Below are 22700 nucleotides of genomic sequence, written 5' to 3'. Positions count from 1 at the left end.
TTGAGAGGTGGTATTTACAAAAAAGTACAATCTTCGGTGTGGCAAAGCTTTTAATTTGGATACTCCACGTGTACGGCACTGTTATGAACTACTGTAGTGTATTAAAAAAATATATTACAGGCAGATATGCTTTTAAAACAAGCCATCTGCTTTAAACCAGAGTTCTTTTGATCTATGCCTGTAAACAGCCCGTCACCACTTTGAGACAGGAAACTCCAGGAACGGAAGGAGAGGTGTGAAATATCTGGGAGTCATTAAGCAATGTGGCAGAAATGTAGTTACCAGTTGCCAGGAATAGTAAATCCTGTTTACACAAGATTTTTTGTTTGTTTGTTTGTTTCTTTTCTTTTCTTGGTTCAGCTGGGTCTCAGAGATTTCCTGCCCTGTGGACCTGTGTTCTCCAGGCCAGGAGCAGCAGTGAAGCGGGGATGCTGCCACGGAGCCATCTTCCCCTATCACTTTTTCTGTTGCAGCAGGATCACTGCAGGTCTCGATGCTGCCCAGCACAGGAGGTTTCCTCTCTGTCCTTCCTCTCTTCAGTCCTGTAGGAAACCTGCAACATTGCTCCATCTTCAGTTCACCTGCCTCCAAACTAAGGAGGCCAGGATTTCCTTCCTGGAGCATCAAGAAATTAATTTTAGCTGGAGCTTTACATGAAGCCGTACTTGAGAGTTACAGGCAAATAAAAAGAAAAACCACTTCTTAGAATGCCAGAGGTGTTTTTTTGTTTGTTTGGGGTTTTTTTGTTTGTTTTTTTTTTTCTGTCACAAAGACCCCTAGAAAGCACAATTAAGAATTTCACCAGGGTAGTAACCACCCCAAAGAAAATCTACCAGGATTTGAAGGCGCCAGTGGGACTCCACAGCGTGTGTCACATCTCGTGACACCAGCGAGGGAGGAGTGGTCTAGCTGCCTGGACCAGCAGCTGCTGCTGCTGGCCCACACACCCAGGAGGTCAAAGGACTGATGGGATGTACTGCACTAGCTCTGCTGGCATGAGATGGCAGGATGGGCTGTGCTGTGCAGGTGAAAGAGTGCTAGAAAAGCGTTGGGGGGTGGTTTTGGGGGTTTGGTTTCATTTTTCTTTGATTGTTTGTTTTTTCCCCCTGAAGTATGTAGTTTTTCACTGACTGGAAGGAACTGGTTGGACACAAAATAAGCAGAGAAGTGTGCAAGGCCATCCTTGAGAAATGTGTGCTCCTGATAAAAGCTGTAGGTTGGCTCCAGCATATGGGATGGGAAGGATTCCTTTTTCATTCTAGGTTTGTTTTGTGCACAGGACTTCGATGTTCTGTGAGGCAGCTCTTTTGGATGTATTACATTTGCAATCAGAATGGCAGAAGCTCCTTAGTAATTTCTAACTCGGCTACAAACATTAAGCTGGGGTTCAATTTCAGGCTGCAGGAGGATGATAGCTTGTTAAAGAAGTTTAGTAAAACAGACTTACATAGAGTCTTTTGTTGGCTTATGGAATGCAAGTCTGAACAAGGACCAGAATTTAATCGCAGTCGAGCACCAATGTTCAGAAAAGTTCGCAGGGTCTGAAAGCATTTGTCACGGGTCTTGAAGCCAAGCAGCATCTCATCTTAATCTAATATATATCTCAAATGATAGCCTTCTTTCATAACTGTGAGAAGTTTAGGTGAGTATTTTACCTGCAATCAGGGGATCAATTTAAAAAAAATTAAAGACCGTAACCATGTATGAAGTTGTGTAACACTTCCCTTTTCGCTCTTTCAACATTGTCAAACTTCAACTGCTTGGTCAGAAGTATCAAAATATTGCCTGCATCTGTACTTATTTATGTTTCTGCCAAAATTCACAGATGGTTTTGAAAAACATTTGAGGGGAATTAGGGCAAAAGTATCTACAAATCAGAAAGAAATCAACTGAAATTTCACATAAAATTGAGTCTCAACCAAAGAGATAACCAGGAGGATGATCAGAATAACTGCTTAGTGTATGCCATATGAAATTCACTGTGGTGCTATTGAGTTAAATCTAGGCAAATGGAAAGTAAACTTTAGTTTCGGAGAACCATTCCCAGAACTAAGATAATGATAAGACAAAAAGCATCACCTGAAACAACAGTCAGTTGATAAAAGCCTTGAAAATTCTAGACTTGGACAAGAGGCGTGAGTACTGACTGTCCTACAGTACTATTGCCCTTGCTAAACAAAAAACTTGTGAGAATTTAATGCCAAGTGTTTAAAAACCAGCAATCTTCTCAGGAACTGCAGAGCACAGCACAATCAGAACAGCTCAGCGCTGCTGTCTATTAGCAGAATCTGAAACGTCGTAACGCAGGACTGAAGGGGGCTTGCGAGCCCTACCAGGCTGCTTAAACTATGTCAGTTGGTTTAACACAGCAGAACCAGGAAAGTCCTCAGTGTTTTAGTTAAGATATTTAAAAACAATGTCTTTTGTACAAGTCATCAGTAGTTACATACAGAAAGTCACAGCTGCAGCTGGTAGAACTCATTCCACGCTTGACAATGAAAGCTCTTCACCTACTAACTCAGCACCATCTCCACCAGAAGTGCTGCTGGATGTTAGGTTCATTATGTTTTATTGCTCACACGTATCTGAAATTACAAGACAAATTGAAAAACAGGAAATTCCAATATAAGAAAACTTTTTTCCCATGAGGGTGGCATGGGTTCACAGCAGTACCATACACTTGGGTATGTATCCACCAATCTCAACCATGCTGTGATTCTGTGACTCCCTATTTCATGTTCTAATGAAGATTTATGGGACAATTTAAAAACAAGACTTCAGATGGCCTCTGCTGTAAGTACACATGTTGTCTCAACAAGCACCTGTAAACAGGCAGTCTCAGAATTCTTATCAAATAATTATTTGATGCTTTAAAAATTATACACCCCAGCTCTTGGCTGAGGCATACTCTGTCCCAGTCTTCCATCTTTTGCAACATTAGCTGTATAGGAAGCTACCCAGCAATCCCACACGGTGCATCTACATCATATGGCCTTCAGTGGTCTTCTACATTTAATTAGAATTTAATATTAAGCTTCCACAGGGCCTGACAACAGATACAGACCTTGAAATCTGTCTCTCTGTTAGCATGTGGCTGAACACGCACGTGTAGAAGTGCTTTCTAAAGTAAAGCAGTAAGTTCTCTCTTTGAACTTGAAATACAGTGTCTTCCAAGGTATTTTTAAGTGAAAAGATGTGACAAGCAAGTGAATGAAAACCAAATGCACACATTTTTTAAAAACCTTGCCTTACGAACACAGTATAAATTTTGTCATGCTAAAATTATGTACCTAAAATGTCACCATCGGAACAACACACGCAAACTTAGTTGTTACCCAAAGAAAATCCTTTAGGAGTCAGTTGATAGCCACGTACGTAAGAAGGCAGTGGTTACTGTAACTACGAGCTGCTTTGATTTATTTGAAGAAGCCCAAGAAAGCACACGCAGAAAGCTTGGCAAATACTGAAGAGATCCCCCAGCCAAACGCCACAACAAATTTAAGTTAGTATCTCACGTTAGTATGATGGCGACAGCACAAGTGCCTCTGGGCATTACGTCAGCAAATTAAACCGTCTCAGCAGAGGGCCGGATGCAGCTGTTTGAGCGCGAACAAGCGGATACGTGCATGCCAGAAAGAGCTTGTCTCAGGTGAGACTCAGCTTCCAGTAACGGTCTTGTTCGTCTCCAGAAGGCACTGAGGGGTTTTGCTGGTCTGGCCAACAACTTGCAAAAGGACCCGTCAATTTTCCTATCAGTGCTACTCTCGATTTGAATACACTGTGAGTATCTTGTACGTAGATAGTGAACCACGGGAAGTGTATTTAAAATAAACACTGGCTCCTCTGAAGCCCGTAGCATTTTGCCTAAAAGTGTTCAAAGGAGACTATGATTTTCATGAAAATCAGACAGACAGTGTTTTAAATCATTTTTAGAGTTCAAGGCTGATACAACCCTCATACACAGAACATCCAATATGTCTTTCTGTAATTCCATCAAGGACAACTTATTGGGCTGTTCCCATTTGCTTCCATATACCGACAGAACCAAGAAATTCCACAGTTGCACTGAGAAAGATTACGGAGAAATGTGATTTAAAAACCAATACATACTTGCTCAAATTGACAATAAAATAAGAATGTCTAAACGAAATATTTGGATACAATGTAATACGTTTATTTTTTTTAAAACCAATTTGTAAAGGTCCCTTTTTAAACAAAACAAGAACAAAAAAACCAACACAATTCAGAGGGCTTATCTCATTTACCGTATTCTTCCCCATTCTTCACTTATCATAACATGAAGCAGCAACTTATATTATTAGTGCTCATATAGTGCACTTATATGAATTTTGATTTGTGTATTAAGCTTTAAATACAATGTATTTTCCGTGAGCATAGCCCAAAGAGTACACAACATTACATTTTCAAAGCATATGTTAAAAAAAAGGACAATCAATGTATATCCAAGACAGTCAAACTCAAATATTCTGACTGGGCAAATTCTATAACGAGTAACAGCAATTTTAAACTGCGTACAAAGCAGAACAGTGCCAACATGCCTCCGGTCTGTGAGCTATGGTAAAATATCAAGCGTACATATAAAGGAGAGAAGCCAAAAAAACCTGCCACAAATTCAGAGCTAACTTGGGGCACACCCAACTGTGACGGAAAACAGGCAGCCCGCTTTCCCACTCTACAATGCAAAGAGCCCAGCAACAACGAAAAGCACTTCTACGTTACAGAAAGTGAAATGGTAACTTCTTCCGATTTCGTCTCTGCGTTTTTCAACAACTTCTTCAAAAAATGTAAAGATGAACACCTAATTACAGCAAACAAATGTACAAACTATAAAGTCAGAGAAGCTCCAGAAGATTGCCACTTTCAACCTTGCATAGTGATAGCTGGCATTGATATTGCTACCATAGCTTCAGCAGAAGATATGGAAAAGAAAAAGCTTCGCTTCTAAGTGATGCACATACGTAACATTGTCTTCACAAAATTCAGTTAAACATTGTTTTAATAAAAGGGAAAACAGCTCTAAAAAGGGAAAGATAGTGTTCACAAGCTTAGAAATAAAAAAATACAAAACCAGAACATTCCATAATAAAAAAATGAAAACAATAAACATTCCATCATAACAGCACCTATTTTATCACTAAATAAGCCCCATACATGCAACAAACTACAACTATCGTATAAGGCTGTCAAATTAAAGGTTGACTTTTCATATAAACAAAGTGTAAAAATAGCAGTAAGTTGCAATCTTCAAATTTAATGCTATGTGAGGACGTTGTCCCCCCAGTTTCATTTGGTAGCAATTTCAATATGCGTTTGATGTAAAGGTCACTCATCTAGGAACCGTGATACAAATACATTGTGCCTAGGACAGTATTGTCGTACCTCTGTTCAACCTTGACAGAATTGGAATGCTCAACAACACTACTAAGTTCGGGGATGCTTTCAGCAGTATCCCCAAAACCATGATAGTGTCCATAGTGCAAAGTATCTCCAGGGTCTTCCACCCACGAGGGCCGGTTAGAAACGCAGCTACTCGGGCTTCCGTTCAGATGTAGAGATCCACACATATCGGTGGAATTATTCATGGCTTTTTCTGGCTCCTCAGTGCCGTTACTGGTATGAATTCGATGTCTACTGGGAGAAGTTACTCCAGGAACTACTCCGTTTGGTGTTAACGTTAAACACTCCTCACGCCTGCCGTCCATCCCACTGAGCTGTTGTGCAGCGGTGAAATCCAAATGTCCATTGATGGCACATCCATTTGTCAGTGCATTCAATATGGAGCTACTGCTATTCATATCTGCATTAAGAAATACACCTGTCACCAACAATTAAGAATAAATCGAAATACATCAAAACGTCTCCACTATACTCCACTTATTTATAAAAAACGCTTCCGTACACAGCTTTGAAAGCGAATCTGCCCTTTATTTATAACAGTATAGGTAGTTCAAAGTAATGCGAGCTGACGAGTAAGCTTGTAGCAGGGATTCTTTCTTATGTCAAAAACGCAACTATCTATCTACATTCGATGCGTAAATATGCCTGTATTGATTTTTGCAAAGACAATGTGAACTTTCCAGAATTTTTTTCATTTCACTGTATGAAATAAGTGTAGCAGGCAACATTCTGGGCAGTGTTTTGAAAGGTGGAATAGAAGGCATCTTTCCACCTTAACTGTAATGCCCTCTTGGGATGAAAGACTATGTACATACAATATATATATGTTATGAATATTTGTTAGAGAGTGAAGGGTTGTTTTTTTTTATTTTTCAGCTGTAGTTTATCCGTGGCTCTTTTTTTTCTGTTTAGTAGTAACTCTCACAGTACAGTATACACTGAAACAGGTCAAATAAAGAAATGTTATGTCGGGGTGCTAATAAAACATGTTTCAAAGTTCCTTTATTCAGGAAGTACTTCAATTTATCTAGCAGCTTGCTAGACAACATACTAGGCAGGTTTGTATTTAATGGTGAGTTTGTAATAACATCTGTACAATCTACATGCAAAATGCCATACAATAGCAACAGCAGAGTGCACAGAAGACTAAAAAAGATTAGTAATGGGAAACAAAATTCTAAAAACGTGCATGCGAAAACCAGACAACGGTTTTAAAGCATTTTTTCCTTTCAATTTAGTAATTAGTACAATAGTTTTTATTTCCATAAACAGATTTCATCAGTAGATCTGGAAAGTATGTTTTTGCAGTGGTACTCAAAGTACTAGCATAAAAAACGGGTGATATATTCTGCTTTAAAAATGCCTACTGGTAAAGGACATCTAAAATTTACATCTATATTGGTGACGATGAGCGAGGCAAATGTAGAAACTACAGACCTATATGGTGACATTTAAAGATTTTACATTCCGTTATTACCCTTGGATACATGCACATATGTTTATGTATACACGAATGCATAAACCGATGTGCAGAACAGGACTGCATTTACTGCGCATTTCCAATTCGAGCCAGCGAGTCTGCTGGTAACTTCCCACATTTGTAGAACATCGGGTTCCTGTTTAAGTGACACATAATGAGTACCACTGTGTGACAAGGAAGAATCTGAAGCTTTCGTTCTCTATGAGTCCTTCGCATGGATATTAACTGAAATACAGATTACGGTACTGATACTTCACATGCAGCAATACATAATGCCAAGAAATGTGTTCAATTTGTAACTCACTGGATGTGCTAACTGGACTTCCCTGCTCAGTCCCTATATGAGTTAAAATAACCGCATCAGCTGAACTCACTAACCACAAATTCTTGTTGGAAGAGGAAAAAAAAAACCCAAACCCATCAAGACATCAAAGCTAATATTTCAGTGATGAACACGCATAGAAGGAATTTCATAAAGTGTTTATTAACTGAAAAGTGCAAAATTTTAACTGTTTAAAAATAAATCCTTACAGGCTGGCTTTGCCAAATCAAATTTAATAAAAATGGCACTACTGTTAGTTAATATGCAAAAGTAGGCAATGAATAGTTCTAGTGATAATTATAGAATATTACTATTCCTTAAAAATTAGCACCTATAGTAATAGAGTATATTGATGAAAGACAATCATTTTTCCATAAATAAGAACACTTAGTAATTATCACTGGAATATATCAGTCTACTTTTTAAGTACTGATTTTTCATATATATATGTATGTATATTTATTTATTCCTAATATATTAAATATCTATTAATCATCATTCCCTTTGGTGAATCTGATCTGTGGTACAAAGCATATTTACTACAGAACAAATTTAAGAAATTAATTTCTGAATATAATAATGCACTATCATAGTAACTCCGTGCCTTTACCTACAAAGTGCATGGAAAAAGTTGACCCAAGACAGTTTCAACTGAAATTCTATACACATCCTGGGGTTACCAAAAGCATCAGCCCTTAAAAAATCTAGAGCATTAATATTCACTAACACTAGTAACATTTTGACTGTTTCATGAAGATCAATACAAAACACAAAAACTGTTTTCCAGGGTACGCTAGTTCCAAATACTAGTTTAAGACCTGCGATGTCCAGTCTTTTATTTACATTTAAAAAACCATAGCAGGATCTTGCACTTATATAATTGTGTCTGAACAAATTCTGAACACATGGCATATATCTAAACTATTCTTTATAGTATTGTTGAACTATTTTGAATATAGTTTAGCTGTAACATATGTTATTTTCAAAGCTATATAAGCACTAAGATATGTTTCCCTATCAAGTCTTCTTATTAGCAACTAAATCTATTTAATGGAAATGAAATGAGTAATTTGAATTATTTCTGGATTTCCTTTAACCTGAAATTATAGCAACTAAAAACAAGGCACAATGTAATACAAGCCTCGGGTTAAAAGTGAAACAGCCATTGTAGATTTCTGTTTATCTGAAATAATACTAAACTACTAATAAACCTTCTCTTTCACCATTACAATATATTGCATGAAACAGCTAATTTTAGATACCTACTAAACCCCTGATATAATGTGTTACAGTAATACAATAGTTTTCAAGACTCTAGACAACAATGTGCAAAAATAAAGTACTAAGTTTTATACTTAAAAATAAAATGCATATTGATTCTTGCAACGACAAGGAGTTTGCATTGCAGAAACAGTGTATATTTCAATTTCTTTTGGTCCAACAGAAGTACCCTCCTGTTGTTTGGTGTCTTCAACCATTTGAATGTTGTTAACAGGAAACTGTCCACTCCCACCTGATACAACTGCAAACTCTCTATCAACGTGCATATTGTCAGCATCGTCCTCAACTCCTCCATTCATCATTGGTATTAAGCCATCAAAGCTGTAAGCTGATAAAAAAAGAGTCACATTTAGTCACTGGTGCACACTTAAAAACACTCAACTAACAGATGAGTATTTTGATTATTAATACAAAAGCTTTTTACAAAGAAATGTAAATTTTTCATGTCTGAAAGCTTCTGACATGCTTGAGATTCCAAATGCAGAACAAATAAATGCTAAGTACTTGCACATTCATTTTAATCCCTCAAAATGGAGAATTACCAGTGTAACTATCAGACTTTGCACCTACATATCAAACAATTACTAGTCTGACATACTAATAGGCTGAATAAAGAGCTATTTAAGTTACTCATATTTAGGCTTTACAGCTAGTGTGTCCAATAAATAAAAAGCAGTCTGTATCTCAAGAGTCTGCTGCCAGTCTGGACTGCTCCCTCTTTCACTACCAAGTGCCAGTTCCCAGTAAACCACCCGCTGTTCATCCCTTCAAGAGCTGAACAAACAGATCTCTTCCGAGAAAAGCCAGAAAGTGGTTAGACTGCTTTGGGAAACGCTTTAATAAACAAGATGAGCTTGATTTCACTACCTACCACCCAAGGCATTGCTCCAGTACTATCCCAGCAGACCCTGCGCTGCTCTCACACTGACATTAAGACACCTTTCCAAACACACTGCACGCACTCTTAACACTGTGTTGTAAACGGTTACTTTAGTAGACTGTAAGTCAGCTCTCATTACCTTAGCCACAAGAAATTTTCGTAAACTACTTGTTTTTAAAGAACCTCAAGCAATAGCTAAAGCATTTCAGGGACAAAGAGATCACACAGGGCTTAAAGGAGACCTGGGCCCTTGGAGCAGTGGGCTTCAAATTACCCTAAGCCAGGAAAGGCAAGGTAGTTTTTCTAGTTACCTAGAGGAATACGGCAGTGTAGTTTCATGGTGGCCAATTCAAGGGTATACCTGGCAACGCCTCCATCCCCACCCACCTCTCCAAGAACACCTAAAAGCAGCCGTGCTCGGGCTCGTCATACCAATACGCTCAGTCACCGGCAGTGTTCAGCACGTCAGTGTTGCGTGCAGCGTGCACAGCACTGTGCACAGCACTGTGCAGAAGTCAACCCACCAAGGGCCATGAAGCAGAGCACTAGGATTAGGGCTGCGTGAACACACCCATGTGACCACTTGGCCTGGTGTGCATCATCATTGTAGTTGACCCTGTGCATCACCCTCCACCAACCAGCCCCGGAAGCAGGGGGAAACGTCTGGAATTGATTTCAGAAAAACGGACATAAAATCCAGCTAATATTTCCAAGACAAAAGCAGACACTATTTGGTGTACATTCTGAAAGTGGCCACTGATTTACTTTTGTTAAGTTCAGCTTCAGCCTTTGGAACTCATTTTTATATTACATTTGAAGAGAGTAATTAGTTTGTATCACAGTATATCATGCCTCAGTGTTGTTTTGAGGCAGATTTTTTTCACTATGCATCCGATAGTAGTTACGTGTGTGTGCACATAAACAAAGTTACACCACCCACTGCCCAGTTCAGGCATTCCAGGACAAAGGGTGAAGCACAGCTTAAGTATTTCTCTTCTTCCAACTCTATTGTTTACAGGTTCTCATAAGCAACATGTACTGTGCCTGGTCACAAGAAGCAGGCTTTTTCAAAGCAGTGATGGTCCCAGTTTGGAGTACGGCCATCAAAACCCAACACTTCCTAACAAATACAGGTTGCCTGTACTCTCTCTGAAAATATGGAATCTCCTGTGCAAAGTCATTTTTTAAACGACAATAGACCAGTGTTGTTTTGAGAAGGGCAAAATTAACCACAAAACTAGGCTTGTTTTGTAAAAAGGCTAGCTAAGCACAAAGATGCACTGATGACTTCTCATTACTCAGCTCTCTTGTTTACAAAGCGCCCCAAGAACAGCGATTCATTTGATAGACTTTTTACATTGATATGACAGATGTTACAGATGCTGATGTCTTTGAGGGCAGACACATCAGATTAAAAATGTCAGCTTCTGCAGCTGGAACACATCTCTTAATTACTTTAAAAGTCTTCACGCAAATGCAGTAAAGTTTTTGGCTTTGTTAGCAAAGGTCTTAAGAAGTCATACATGCAAAAAGTTCAAAAATTACCTATTCCAATTGTTTCTCTAACATCACTGTAATTGCTTAAGAGAACTCGTTCACTAGTTCACTATTGACTACTTGTTTGCTCCATCTACTTATCCACTGGACCAACTGTTTATGATGAAAGTTAATGCAGATACTGCTATTTCATAACAACATATATCGTAAAAATAGCTAGCCTGGTGCCACTCCCACAGATTGTGGGGAAGCGTTACCGATTAACTAGATCGGTGCTGTTTTCTGAAACAAGAAGAGATTGCTGGTTATGAACATTCAGAGGCAATAGCTCTTCAAAACAAAAGATATGCATCTTTGACTTCAAGCAGCATCTCCCAGTAACAGACCATGAGTGCACCGAAGATGTCTTTCCATAGCTGTTATGGGCATCTGTATACTGCGCAAGTTTTCTCATTCTATGTAGCTACTTAAGGACTTCATTCCTGAAAGGCAGTCTTGCATTTAATTGCATAGGCAATCTTCTCCACCATGAAATTATTTATAGTTTAGACCAACTACATGAAGTGATATATCCTGTTCTTGATCAGCTACAGTGTACCCTGTTCAGGTCTCTGATCCTGGTGTAGTTGAAATGGTGGCTGGATAGCATGTACTAAAGCAAATACTACAGTGTCAATATTGATGTAATTTATGTGGTCCATGTCGTCTTTAGAAACATTGTTTTGGTTTCAATTCCCCTCTTGTTATCTGGAATTAAGCACTGGTTGAGCCCATTTTATTTGGCTCACTGAAAGGCCCATCTGTTAGAACAATGCAACTGAAGAATGTGTCTTCAATGAAGACCTACAAAGTCCCTTTCCTGATGTTAGATACAGAAAAAAGAAACAACGTTTTGAGTGTAGAATGCTGCATTTTTTCATAAGAATTTAATGGGATGACCAACAGAAAGGAAGCAGAGGATATTCTCTATCATGTTATTCAAGGCGCTCGTAAGATATGAAAAAGATTTCTTCGTATAGCCACCAAAAAGCATCTTTGAGGTTGTACTATCGTGTCATCGCTGGCAGAGGAAGCAGCAGTGCCCTCCTTGCATAAGGCTGAAAAGGAATCCTTAAGGTTCATTCTAGTCTTACATCCTCCTACAAGACACCAGCTCCCCTTGGAACATGATCCTGGAAACTTAACGTCACAGACATAATCCCTCTCGATCTGAGAAACCTTTTTGCATTGTATTTCCTTCATCCATCTTATCTTGCAGTTGTTGAATTATGAATGAATTCTGAAGTGGAGAATCACCATCAGAAATTCCAGACATCTTTGTGAATTAATGCAACATTATTTGACTCTCCTGAAGGAGAAATTGAGGAAGGAGTAGAAACTAATTTCAGCTCCTACTCTTCCACATATTCTTGGCATCATGTAACTTTAGCACTCTCCGGAAATAGAAATTTCTGACAACACCAAGATGATGACAGGGAAAATCAGGATCTTGTGGCACAGAACAGTTGTATTCATCTGCTTCTTGTATAAATACATACTTTAGGTGTGTACGCGAGTTCGTGAATAATACTCAACATCCACTCTGAAAGGCTTTAAAATGTTTATTTTCCTTTCTCGGCAACAGTATCACCCCATCCCCTTTACCTCCAGGGTCTCACCTTCTGTTCTAGCCTTCTTTACTCCAGCAGACTCCATATCTTCAAAGGATCTCTTTCGATTTGTCCCACCACTGAATGGATTGGGACCTGCATTCTGATGAACCCCATTTAAGGTGCCATTGCTATAGAAATGATTCAGGTGACAGTTCTGGAGGTTTAAGAGAAACTGGGCACATTCTTGGAAGCCCTGGGTATGTGCAAGGTCTGCTGCTGTCAGGCCACTGGCATTTCTCAAGCTGTACAATACAAAGAAACTGAATTACACTCATTCATCAAGCTAGCTTGCTGCTGCTGCTGCCCTTACTGACTATCTATCTGTTGGTGATGAGAGAAAACATACACTTAGCAAATTTCCATTAAGAAATTAGTTATCAATCTTAGTTTTATAACTAACTTAACTTTTTGCACATATATCTGGCTTCTAAGCAAAATTTGGGAGACAATACACTTCTAAATAAAATCAATACACTATGTGCCTTAAAAAAAACATCTTCCTATTTAAACTTCTCAAAATGCTTTATTCTAAAATAGTCTGAAGTATCTGATCTTTACATAAACTTCAGACTAATTTAAGCCTTGAATTTTACCATCTTCTGCAGTTTATTCTGCAATCTATTGCTTTAACTTGAGCAAACAATCAAATACTCAAAACAAACTTAACATGACTTGGCAATTGTCCATGGCATTCTGCTTTCTAAGGTAACAACATCACTAGTCTTCCTAACAATAAAATATATACATATATAGAAAAAGATAGATAGATAGATAAAGACGCTACACTTAGTTATGCTTTGCTTATACTTTTTTTTTTTTCTGGTTTGTTTCTCATTTCAAAGTGTGTGACATCATAAGCGCTGGGACTTGCTTTGTTATCTGAAGCAATACTTTTCCATGCACAAGAGAACAGCATTGGGTTTTGAATGTTCTAATTCATGAAGGAGATTATAAATGAAATCAGGTAGGACATGTAGAGAGGCAGAGGTTTCATCTGAAGGAGTGCTGTATCGCATGCACTTACACAAACATACAGTATGTCTGTGCTTAGAAATATAAGGTAACTTCATAAAAGTGCATGAAAGTGGAGATAAGAGGGATAGAAATGACAAAACTAGATTGTGAAGCGAAAGATGCTAAGAAATATTTTTTAAGTTTTTCCGCTTTTCCAGACGACTCTAACCATTCAGAAAATGGAATTCCTGTTTATTGGCTTCAGTAGTCTATTACTTAAAAATACAGAAACAGACCAGTCAACAGAATAAGAATTCAGAAGATTAATAGATCTGATTCTGTTGAAACCCATATGAAGTGGAAAACAGCTCACTCCAGGTGAAAATAAAACAAAAAAAAAAGCCTAGCTTTGCTTCCTAGATCACTGCAACTTATTTGCTATAAAAATGAGACTAAAAAAATCTTCAGAAACTATTACAGGAAGACTAATCCCATAAATGGATACAGCTAGATTACATAAAATTTAAAAGATTAAGTAGAAATACTACTGAACCAGAAAAATCATTAGGCTAGATCACGATAACTTCATTCTGTACTACAATATTCTAAGTCAATGTTTACTTGGACTACTACAGAAAATCCAGAGAACTGCAGCCAAGAGTGGCCTAGAAACTAAGACTTCAGAAGACTGAGAAACCTAGTTAGTCAAAAAGAAATGAAAGCTCAAGGTAGAGGTATTAGTTTTGAGTACCTAAAAGACAGCTGCAAAGAGAATAATCCGTCTGTGCATCCAGCGCAGGCAGTGTGTGAATGAGATTAAGGTGAACAAAGGATATTTGAAGTTAGGCATCAGGAGAAAGTTCCAGAGTATAAAGGTTGCTGAATCTGCAGAGGGTTCTCCCCCTCCTGCCATTTTAAGAGCAGATTATGATTTCAGAAATTCTGCAAAATACAGTCAATCCTTTCCCATGCTGAACTACATGACCTGTTGTGGTCCTTGCTAACTAACATTCAATGCTCTTTGAGTAGTTCTAACTTACTCACGTAGCATACGGCCTTAACACAATGCAACTACAACTAAAGAAACAGAAATTTCAACACATCTGTTTTGGTAAAAAAAGAATAGCTCAGTTCTCTGAAATCTGTTTTGAATCTGTAAGGCCCAAAAGGACAGTAACAGAAATCTAAACAAGAGTAAATTAAAGTTACGCAAAGGTAAAAATGACTCAAACAAGATGCTGCTGACTGACCACTTAATTTAATAAAACTTGAAGGAAAAGTTAATTCTATTACTTAGCAAATGTTATTGAACAATACCTCTGATTTGAAAAACAGACTGTAAGACAGACTGCAGTTAGGTCGTCATTTCCCAAAGGAACGTTGATGCAAGTTGCCACAGGCATTTGGAGATGTATGAACTAAGATGCAAGTATGTAAGGCTGCATGACTAAACTCTGAGAAAGAAAAGTTAGTTTCCCAGAAACAAAATACATGAACTTTAAGTTAGTGTTTGTCAGATTTTAAAATGTAATGACCTTTGATACTTTTAGATCTGTCCAATTCCCACCTCTTCCTGAACAGCTTGCTCTTAACAGGTAGACAAAGATATACTTGTTCTACAGGAGTATTCTGGAAGTACTGCGTAGGTTTTCAAGGGACTTAAGCACATTGGATGTAACATTCTTGCTTTTGAGAGTTTAGAAATGTCCCACTTAAAAATCTGAATCTGAATTTAGCCTACCAATTTCAAGAGAACTTCCTGGGTTCAGAAGTCAGTAACGCAAAAAAGAGAGAGAAAAAAAGTTAAATCAAATAAAAAGATATTACAGGACCTAGATGACTCTAGAAACCGGCCAACTGCTATGAAAGACAATGCAACTTAAGTTCTGCTCCCTCTCAGTGGGAACACTGATTTGAGTATCTTTTTGATATCCGGTTGTCAATTTCCATTAATTTAATCAAAGCTTGATTAATGTGGGACATTCAAATCTCAATTAAACTGGTTCGCACTCCAATATGAATGGGAAAGAGAAAAACAGAAGTCAACAAAATTGGCAGAAACTCTTAAGCCTCACTTTCTCAAAAACAGGCTAGAAAAATAAAAAAGACCTACTTAATTAGCTGATTTTTCTAGCCTTCTTGAGGAGGAAAATCTGCAGCAGGAATACAAAAGGCAGCAAGAGCTAGTCAGGCTATACTAGCTTATCATAACAAAACGCAAGTAATTCAAGAAAAAATGGCTAACTCAATTAGCCAAATGCACAAAGTAGGAAAGGAAATGCTCTTAACAGGTATCACAGAGTTTTACCAGACTGGAATAGCTTTATGTATTTCCAAAAAAAAGGTAGAAATACTGCCATCACTGTAAGGACTCCAAGCGCGTAACAGAAAAATACAGTCTTATACAGTTCTTCTGGAAACACTGGAGTACTTGAATGAATTAAAAAGTTAGGCCTGGGCTTGGAGTGGTACTACCCTGTTACAAGGAACTGGGAACACGTCTATTACTAAATCTGCAGTGTATGGTCTACTTCTAATGCTGACAATGCCTGAAAATGAAGGAGCTACCTCGGCTTAGTCCATGAGCTAAGAACAGAACAGCCATTACTGTAAACAGACTCCCTTACAGGAATTAAAATACAAACGGTTTGCTGCCCCAACTACACATAAGACTAAGAGGAGTTCAATCTCTTATGCGTAATCCCTATGTCAGTCCTTGGTTATGAACTGCAATTATATGTAAACTGACTATCAAATGAAAAGAAGAAGGAGTAATAACTGAAGATTCATTTGGCTATCAAGTAGACTATGTATGACATGGACTGCATGGTTAAAAAAAACATAAATCAACAAGCAGGAAACTCAAAAGACGTAAATACTATATTACGTATTTATTTAAGTAAGTTTTCAACTACCTCAGTTACCAGATATGTCCCTTGAAAGGTATTTATCTTCATTTCTTATAGCTGCCTACATAAAGAAAAAGGATCTGACTAGGTAAAGGATATTGTAACTGAAAATAACTTCAAACTTGGTTGTGAAAGAAAAGTAGTGAAAAAACGTAAACTGTTGGACAACACAGAATTACCTCAAAATTTCATGTCTCTCTAAAAATCTTCTTTTCCACTCATCCTCCAATTTTTATAAGTTAAAAATCCCTTCAGTACTAGTTTTAATCTTTTACCCTAAACACCTTGAAATAGCAGAAGCTGCAATGCTCAGAACACATCAGTGTTTGATGTTCGATCTTCAGGCAAGCTGCCCTTTATTACTGCTAATCATACAGCAAATATGACAGCTGTATTTCTGTAACTGCACTACTCAGAATTTAAAAATGAGTAAGGAAATTTCCTGCAGGCTTTGGGTTTTGTTTTGGTGTTTTTTGGTTGTTTTTTTTTGGGGGGGGGGGGAGGGGGGGGGCAGGGTTCTTTCAACAAAGATGACAAACTTGAGGACAAGCTTATGTTTCTTTTCAGGGTTTTTCTCTAAGATAGGCTATCTAGCTGAAAAAAAGACCAGGCAAGTAACAAGCTACATAGACTGGTACTTTTCAAAGATGACCTTATGAAGGAAGAAGCTACCAGGAAAGAAGGTGTGGAAGAAAGTCATATCAAAGAAAATCAGGCAAAGTCTTGAAAAGTGACATGCATTTTATGATGAGTCATTCTTTTATTAAATAGTATTCATTGACTTGGTGGAGTGTTTTCTAAAGGCTGGCCTAGTTACTGTCAAAACAGACAGCTGTGCTCCAAAAACTTAATTCCCTCTCTCTCCAGTAAAAAAAAAAAAGTATAAACCCGAGGACATCTCTGAAGGAGGTCAATCCAGCTACAGGAACAGGTGGAAAAACTGAAGAAAGGACACTGAAAACTAAGCCTTTTTGGCATTACCTATTCCAGACAGGAACATACATGAAGGCTTGAAAGGACAAACAGGAGAAAAAGTCCTTTCTTAACCCTATCCAGGACTAAATGCAGTTGTGGTAAGTGGTCAGAAAGTCAATTCACTCTATGCTTAGAAAACACATACCTTGGATCATTTCCAAAGCAATTCAAGTATTTGAGAAACGAATGAGTCTTGTTAAGATTCTTTCACTTAGAAGTATTTTTTTGCTTTATAGTTTATTCATTATTTCCATGTAATTCTTATTTCTAGAAACAAATTAGAATCATGAAGTGTGGTTATTATTTACTCTCCTCAGCCTTCTTGTAGGCTAAAAATCTAGGAGCTGGGAATGACGTAGACATATGGTTTTCCTTGAAGTACAGAAATTTGAGATGCTAATCCAAAGTGAAAGAAGAAAGATAAATCTAACTGGAAAGATACATTTTCATATTATGAAGTTATTATACATAGAAAAAAATTCCATGAGAAAAGTTGAGGAAAGTCTAGATACGGATGAGTAGAAGTAGGTGCTCTTGAAGTTCCTTGACCGATTACATTTAACATTTGAATTACTCTGCAGTGACAGGTGTTTTATAAATAAACTCAAAACATGCACTGTTATACTGAGAATTAAAGCTCTGACTTTTGTATATACATTTATTGACACGCCTTCTACAGTGCTTCAAACAACACTCTTAAAATATATTTTTCTTCTTCCATCAAGTGATGTCCACACAGGCAGTCTTCAAAACTGACTAATCTTGGCATGAAGAGGACTCTTTTTTAAAATCCGTTTTTCTCCCTCCAGTTGACATCATCAGAACTCACATTTTAAAGGCCCACTTCATCTGAGAGTCCTGGTATCCAATTAAAGCAGCTATAAAGATGACACTGATGAAGCATATGTTTAGACATTTCGTTCTTCTGAAATGCTTTTAAAAATGCTGGCTGTGAGTGTAATTCTTGTTGTTCAAAAACAAAAGAAATAAATAGGTTATGTGACCAAACAAGACTGGTGTACAGAAACAGGAAGTTAACTTTCAGTTCAGCTTTAGTTTAGGAGGATGTTTTCATTATCTTAATCTAACAATAATTTCTTGTTTTCAGAAGTTCACTCGAGGAAGGAAAAAAATCTGAAGCAAGCTCTCAAAAAAATATGCAAGACACTTCCACTATGCCTAAGTTATAGAAAGTAAAAAACCAAACCAAACCTTAGAATTGTTTAAATACAACTACCTTCAGGTAAGGAAGATTTACTGCAAGATAATTTACAAAATCTCCTCTTAGAAGGATCTGTAGAAAGAAATGATAACGACTTGTGCTTCTAGCATTGAGTTATATATTATACTGAATTTATTCAGTAAGAACTTGATTCTAAGTTTTTTAAATTGTTCATATTTTTTATACTTATTGGAGGAAATGGGCAAGTACATTTCTATGTGTCTTTAACATAGAAATACATTTGAAATACACTATCTTCCACTTATAATGTCACATACCTTGAAAAACAAAATAAATGTTTGCTATAAAAAGTCAACAGCAAATCTTTTTGAAAAAAACATTCATATATGTCGAAAAAAATCCCCTAAATGTTTTATTTTAAATAGTGATTACATCACCTATAGCTTACTGTGTTTTTGTTAATGCCATGCGACAATCTAAGAAAATAAACCACAGTTTTCGTATATCAATGTAATATCTGTTAAAAAATACTGATCTCAACTTATCTATTGTTAGTTTACAAATAAAAATGTAGATAATTGTAAATTAGGGTAAGCAAAGCATGCAAATCTATAGATTCTATATCTGAATTCCTAGATTAGCATTAAAACCAATCACCGCAACAAATACCTCAACAGTATGCCTTGTGTGCAGAAAGGAAGCGATACTGAACATTCAATGCCACAACTGTAAGGTTTTCGGAGAAGCACCTGTGGCAGTTTCAGCAGTTTCTATATGGAATGCTCCCCCTTTCTAGGATTACTTGAAAAAATCAAGTCAATTCGAATTACGTAGCTGTAAAACATTGACATGTGTAGTTTTTACAGTTTCAGAATCTTCTGTTTGATTTAAACGGGCAATGGTGCATAAACAGGAAACTTATATCATAAGGGATCACATATTTGCAGGCAACATTAAGATTAAAAGCTACATTAACATACATAAAGTGCTGTAGCACATTATTCAATATGTAAGCCATTATCATGTGACCACCTTAACAACAAGATACTAAGCCTTTTATGCCTTTAAAGCATTATTACTTTCATCCTGAAACCAATTTGTCAGTTCTTCACTGAAATTTATACAGAATGGATTAAAATTACTGGTCAACTCATGGCTTCAATTACTTTAAATTTAGTAGGCTGTATCTCAAAAGAATTAGTAACTATTCCTATACAAAAATTAGCAGATACAAGGATTAAAACAAAACAAAAGAAGAAAGAGAAAAAAAAGATCAGAACACTAAAACGCTCACAGTGAGAAAAAAAACGTTTCCTATATAAACATTTCCTATATAGACATACTAGTCTAGAATTTCTAAAGCAAAATGATTTTAAAATACTAAACTTTAAGTGTTTTAACCCTTTGGTGTCCAAATATGAAAGCTGTGAAATTGTTTCAAACTTTTTTTTCAGATACCAAGAGAAAAATACTAAACAGACGTGTGTCACTGCTGGGGAAAGCCATAAAAATTCACGCTATAATTACATACTGGGCATCTACAAAAGCACAAGTTGGTGCCAAGTTTTTATTTCACAACAAAACATGTGGCAGCTGAAATTATTTTAGACTTTTAAAGACAATAGTACAGTTTCTCAGAATATCCTCCAGAATTGTAACAAGGTCAATGTGCTGGAAAGAAGGAAGCTCTTCTTTGTGAAGACACTTTTTCCACATCAAAATCAAGGTTCATTAAGAATTATGCAGCTATAATGAGCTCCTAGATACTTCAGCTCACAATTGAGTAAATGCTGGCAGAAGAATTCATTAACTATGGTAGGCAGCATTAAAATTACTACAAGCATCACCATCAATCAGCAATTTATTGCTGCATCTGTATTCCAGTTTATATGCTTTTAAAAGACCTCAAATGGTGGAGTTCGATTTTCAGAATCTCTTGTGAAAATGATTCACACTTTCAAGTAAGCTTTTGCCTGACCCATTTAGGCCTATCTGCGTTTGCCTGGTATCAGCAATCAACAATATTTTAAAACTCATATCTGATTATGAAAGAAGAGATTCCTAAACACAATTCATGAAAGGAAGGTATGAAAGACAGTGCTAACTTCTAAAACAACATTCTGACTGCAATACAGCATAACAGAAAAGATCTTCCCTATCAAAATAAAAATATGTATTTCCTAGATCACTAGCAAAAATGAATTCCAAATATGCATCTTTAGTACTGCAGCCACTTCAGTCCAAAGACAATACAAGAGTTACCTTAGCCAGCCAACTTTATGAAAGTGAGAACTATCATTGCTGCTGCTATTACGGTTCTAGAAACAAGACCAGGAATTGCAGATAAAGTGGCTTACAATAAGGGAAGCATTACGGAAGACTATTAAGGAAAGGTTCAGTGCAAACTCTGACTTGAAAAGACAACAGCCTTGCAATGCAGATTCTGTGAAGATGCCTCTAGTAGCAAATAAAATCACGTGATTTCTTCTCAACATACCAACTGAAAACAAATTATAGACTAGAATTAATAAGAAAGAAAGCTTCTCTCAAAGTAAGTAAGTTCAAGAGATTTAGCACAAAAAGCATGGACAGTAAGAGCTTGGGAATAAAACTAAAGAAAAGAGGTAAATGAATTCTGAAGTAGTTTTGTGCCAAAAGAGGGAAATATCAAGAATGAAAGGATTAAACTTATCAGATGGATTCATTATTTTCCTGTAATAAGCATGGAGAGGGAGACTATCAAACTACACAAAATTTTATTTTTTGTGACAAAAATAACTTGATGCTCTTACTTAAGCAGAAAGAAGATCTTTCGGATTAAGAAACCACTGAAGTACATAAAACCAGTTTAAATGAGCTTCACTACAGAGTTTTTTCAACTTAGATTTTCCTCCATTTAATAGAAAAAAAATTTATCTAGCACGTATGAGCAACATCAAGCAAAATACAAAGAAAGAAACAGAAGAGTAACGTTTTCCCCAAGTTAGAGCTGCCAAAGCTCTTCCAAGGTTTGTTAAGCCTCCATGCAATGAGATACATTTTGTAGCTTGTGGCACATGACACACATCAGAAAACTTTTCTGACCAACTTGAAGTGTTCTGGGCCACGCCACAACTGTGTAATGTTTTTTGTCCAGCTTCACAGGTACTAACTGAACTATGATCAATTTTACCGAAAAGATACAAACTGAAAGAGCAAATGAAATCCAAATTAACACAGTAGAAGATAGTGCAAACACGTTGCAATTAAGAATTCTATCATCACATATCCAGTCAAAACGTATCAGCAGATCAAGCACAGCACCCGTACAGATCATCACCACCCTCAATGTCTGGACTAACCATGAAAACTAATCAGACTATTGTATTTGGGAATACCTGCACCCTTGTTTCTTCCACTGTATCTAACTCATCCTCTGGCCAAGTTCCACTTCATAACACTTTGGTTTCTCCACCTGACTTAACCGCACCCAGGTTTCTGTTGCCAGTAATAGCTTCCCTTGAAGAAAAAAAACAAACCTACCTGAAGGGAAGCTGCACAGTGAACATTAGCACAGTATCGTTTGTAAAAGTAGATCGCTCCCAACAAAAAATCCTAATGATATTGTCAGAAATCTGAGCTATCCCCATTTACGTGTCTTGGTAACACTGCAGTGTTCTTTATCCAGCTCTTTAGGACTGAAGAAAAGCCAAGAAACCAGTGCTATAAATCACAAAGGCTCATCACTAATGAAAAAGCTTCCCTATCAAGGCTGAGCTGTATCCTGTGAACTTCCTTTATGTTCCAGAAAGGTCACAGAATATCATTGTTTTAATGAAGGCTTTAACTTTATTCATAAAAAGTACAGCCTCTCACATTCTTCTCTATTTCTGAACTGATGTCAGGAACTACTGTTGTTATTCCATTCCTACTAAGAATAATCCTCTCTCAAACTGAGGTAAGAGTCTGCCTCATCTCCCTACAATTAAACTGTTGTAACTGAAAATTACCCTTTTCTACCCTGGTCTAATGTAAGACTTTGTCTCTCTTCCACCTTTTGATTTATCAGTTATCCATGCATCCATGTTCTGCTTCAGTATTTCCAAATCTTTCCCTGAGACTAAATCCAAATTACTGCCTTACTTCATGGTCATAACCTCCTATAAACCA

General features: G+C 37.1%; 1 protein-coding gene across 2 annotated transcripts in view; it reads right to left on the bottom strand.

The window, feature by feature from the left end:
• Window positions 1-4211: 4211 nt before the first annotated feature.
• ANKRD10 (ankyrin repeat domain 10) overlaps window positions 4212-22700 on the bottom strand; it is a 38533-nt gene continuing 20044 nt past the window's right edge. The window contains exons 4-6 of one of the 2 annotated variants that reach the window (XM_086619933.1): window positions 12537-12772; window positions 8734-8829; window positions 4212-5836 (exon numbers count right to left, since the gene is read on the bottom strand). In XM_086619933.1, coding sequence (XP_086476059.1) covers window positions 5352-5836; window positions 8734-8829; window positions 12537-12772 — 817 coding nt within the window. In that variant the 3' untranslated portion in view covers window positions 4212-5351. The remainder of the gene's footprint in view (window positions 5837-8733; window positions 8830-12536; window positions 12773-22700) is intronic. The other variant, XM_086619924.1, reaches the window with a different exon arrangement.

The sequence above is a fragment of the Tauraco erythrolophus genome, chromosome 1, assembly GCF_009769465.1.
Source record: "Tauraco erythrolophus isolate bTauEry1 chromosome 1, bTauEry1.pri, whole genome shotgun sequence".
Classification (NCBI taxonomy): domain Eukaryota; kingdom Metazoa; phylum Chordata; class Aves; order Musophagiformes; family Musophagidae; genus Tauraco; species Tauraco erythrolophus.
The sequence above is the reverse complement of the archived record's forward strand: the minus strand, read 5'-3'. Positions and strand labels throughout refer to the sequence as shown.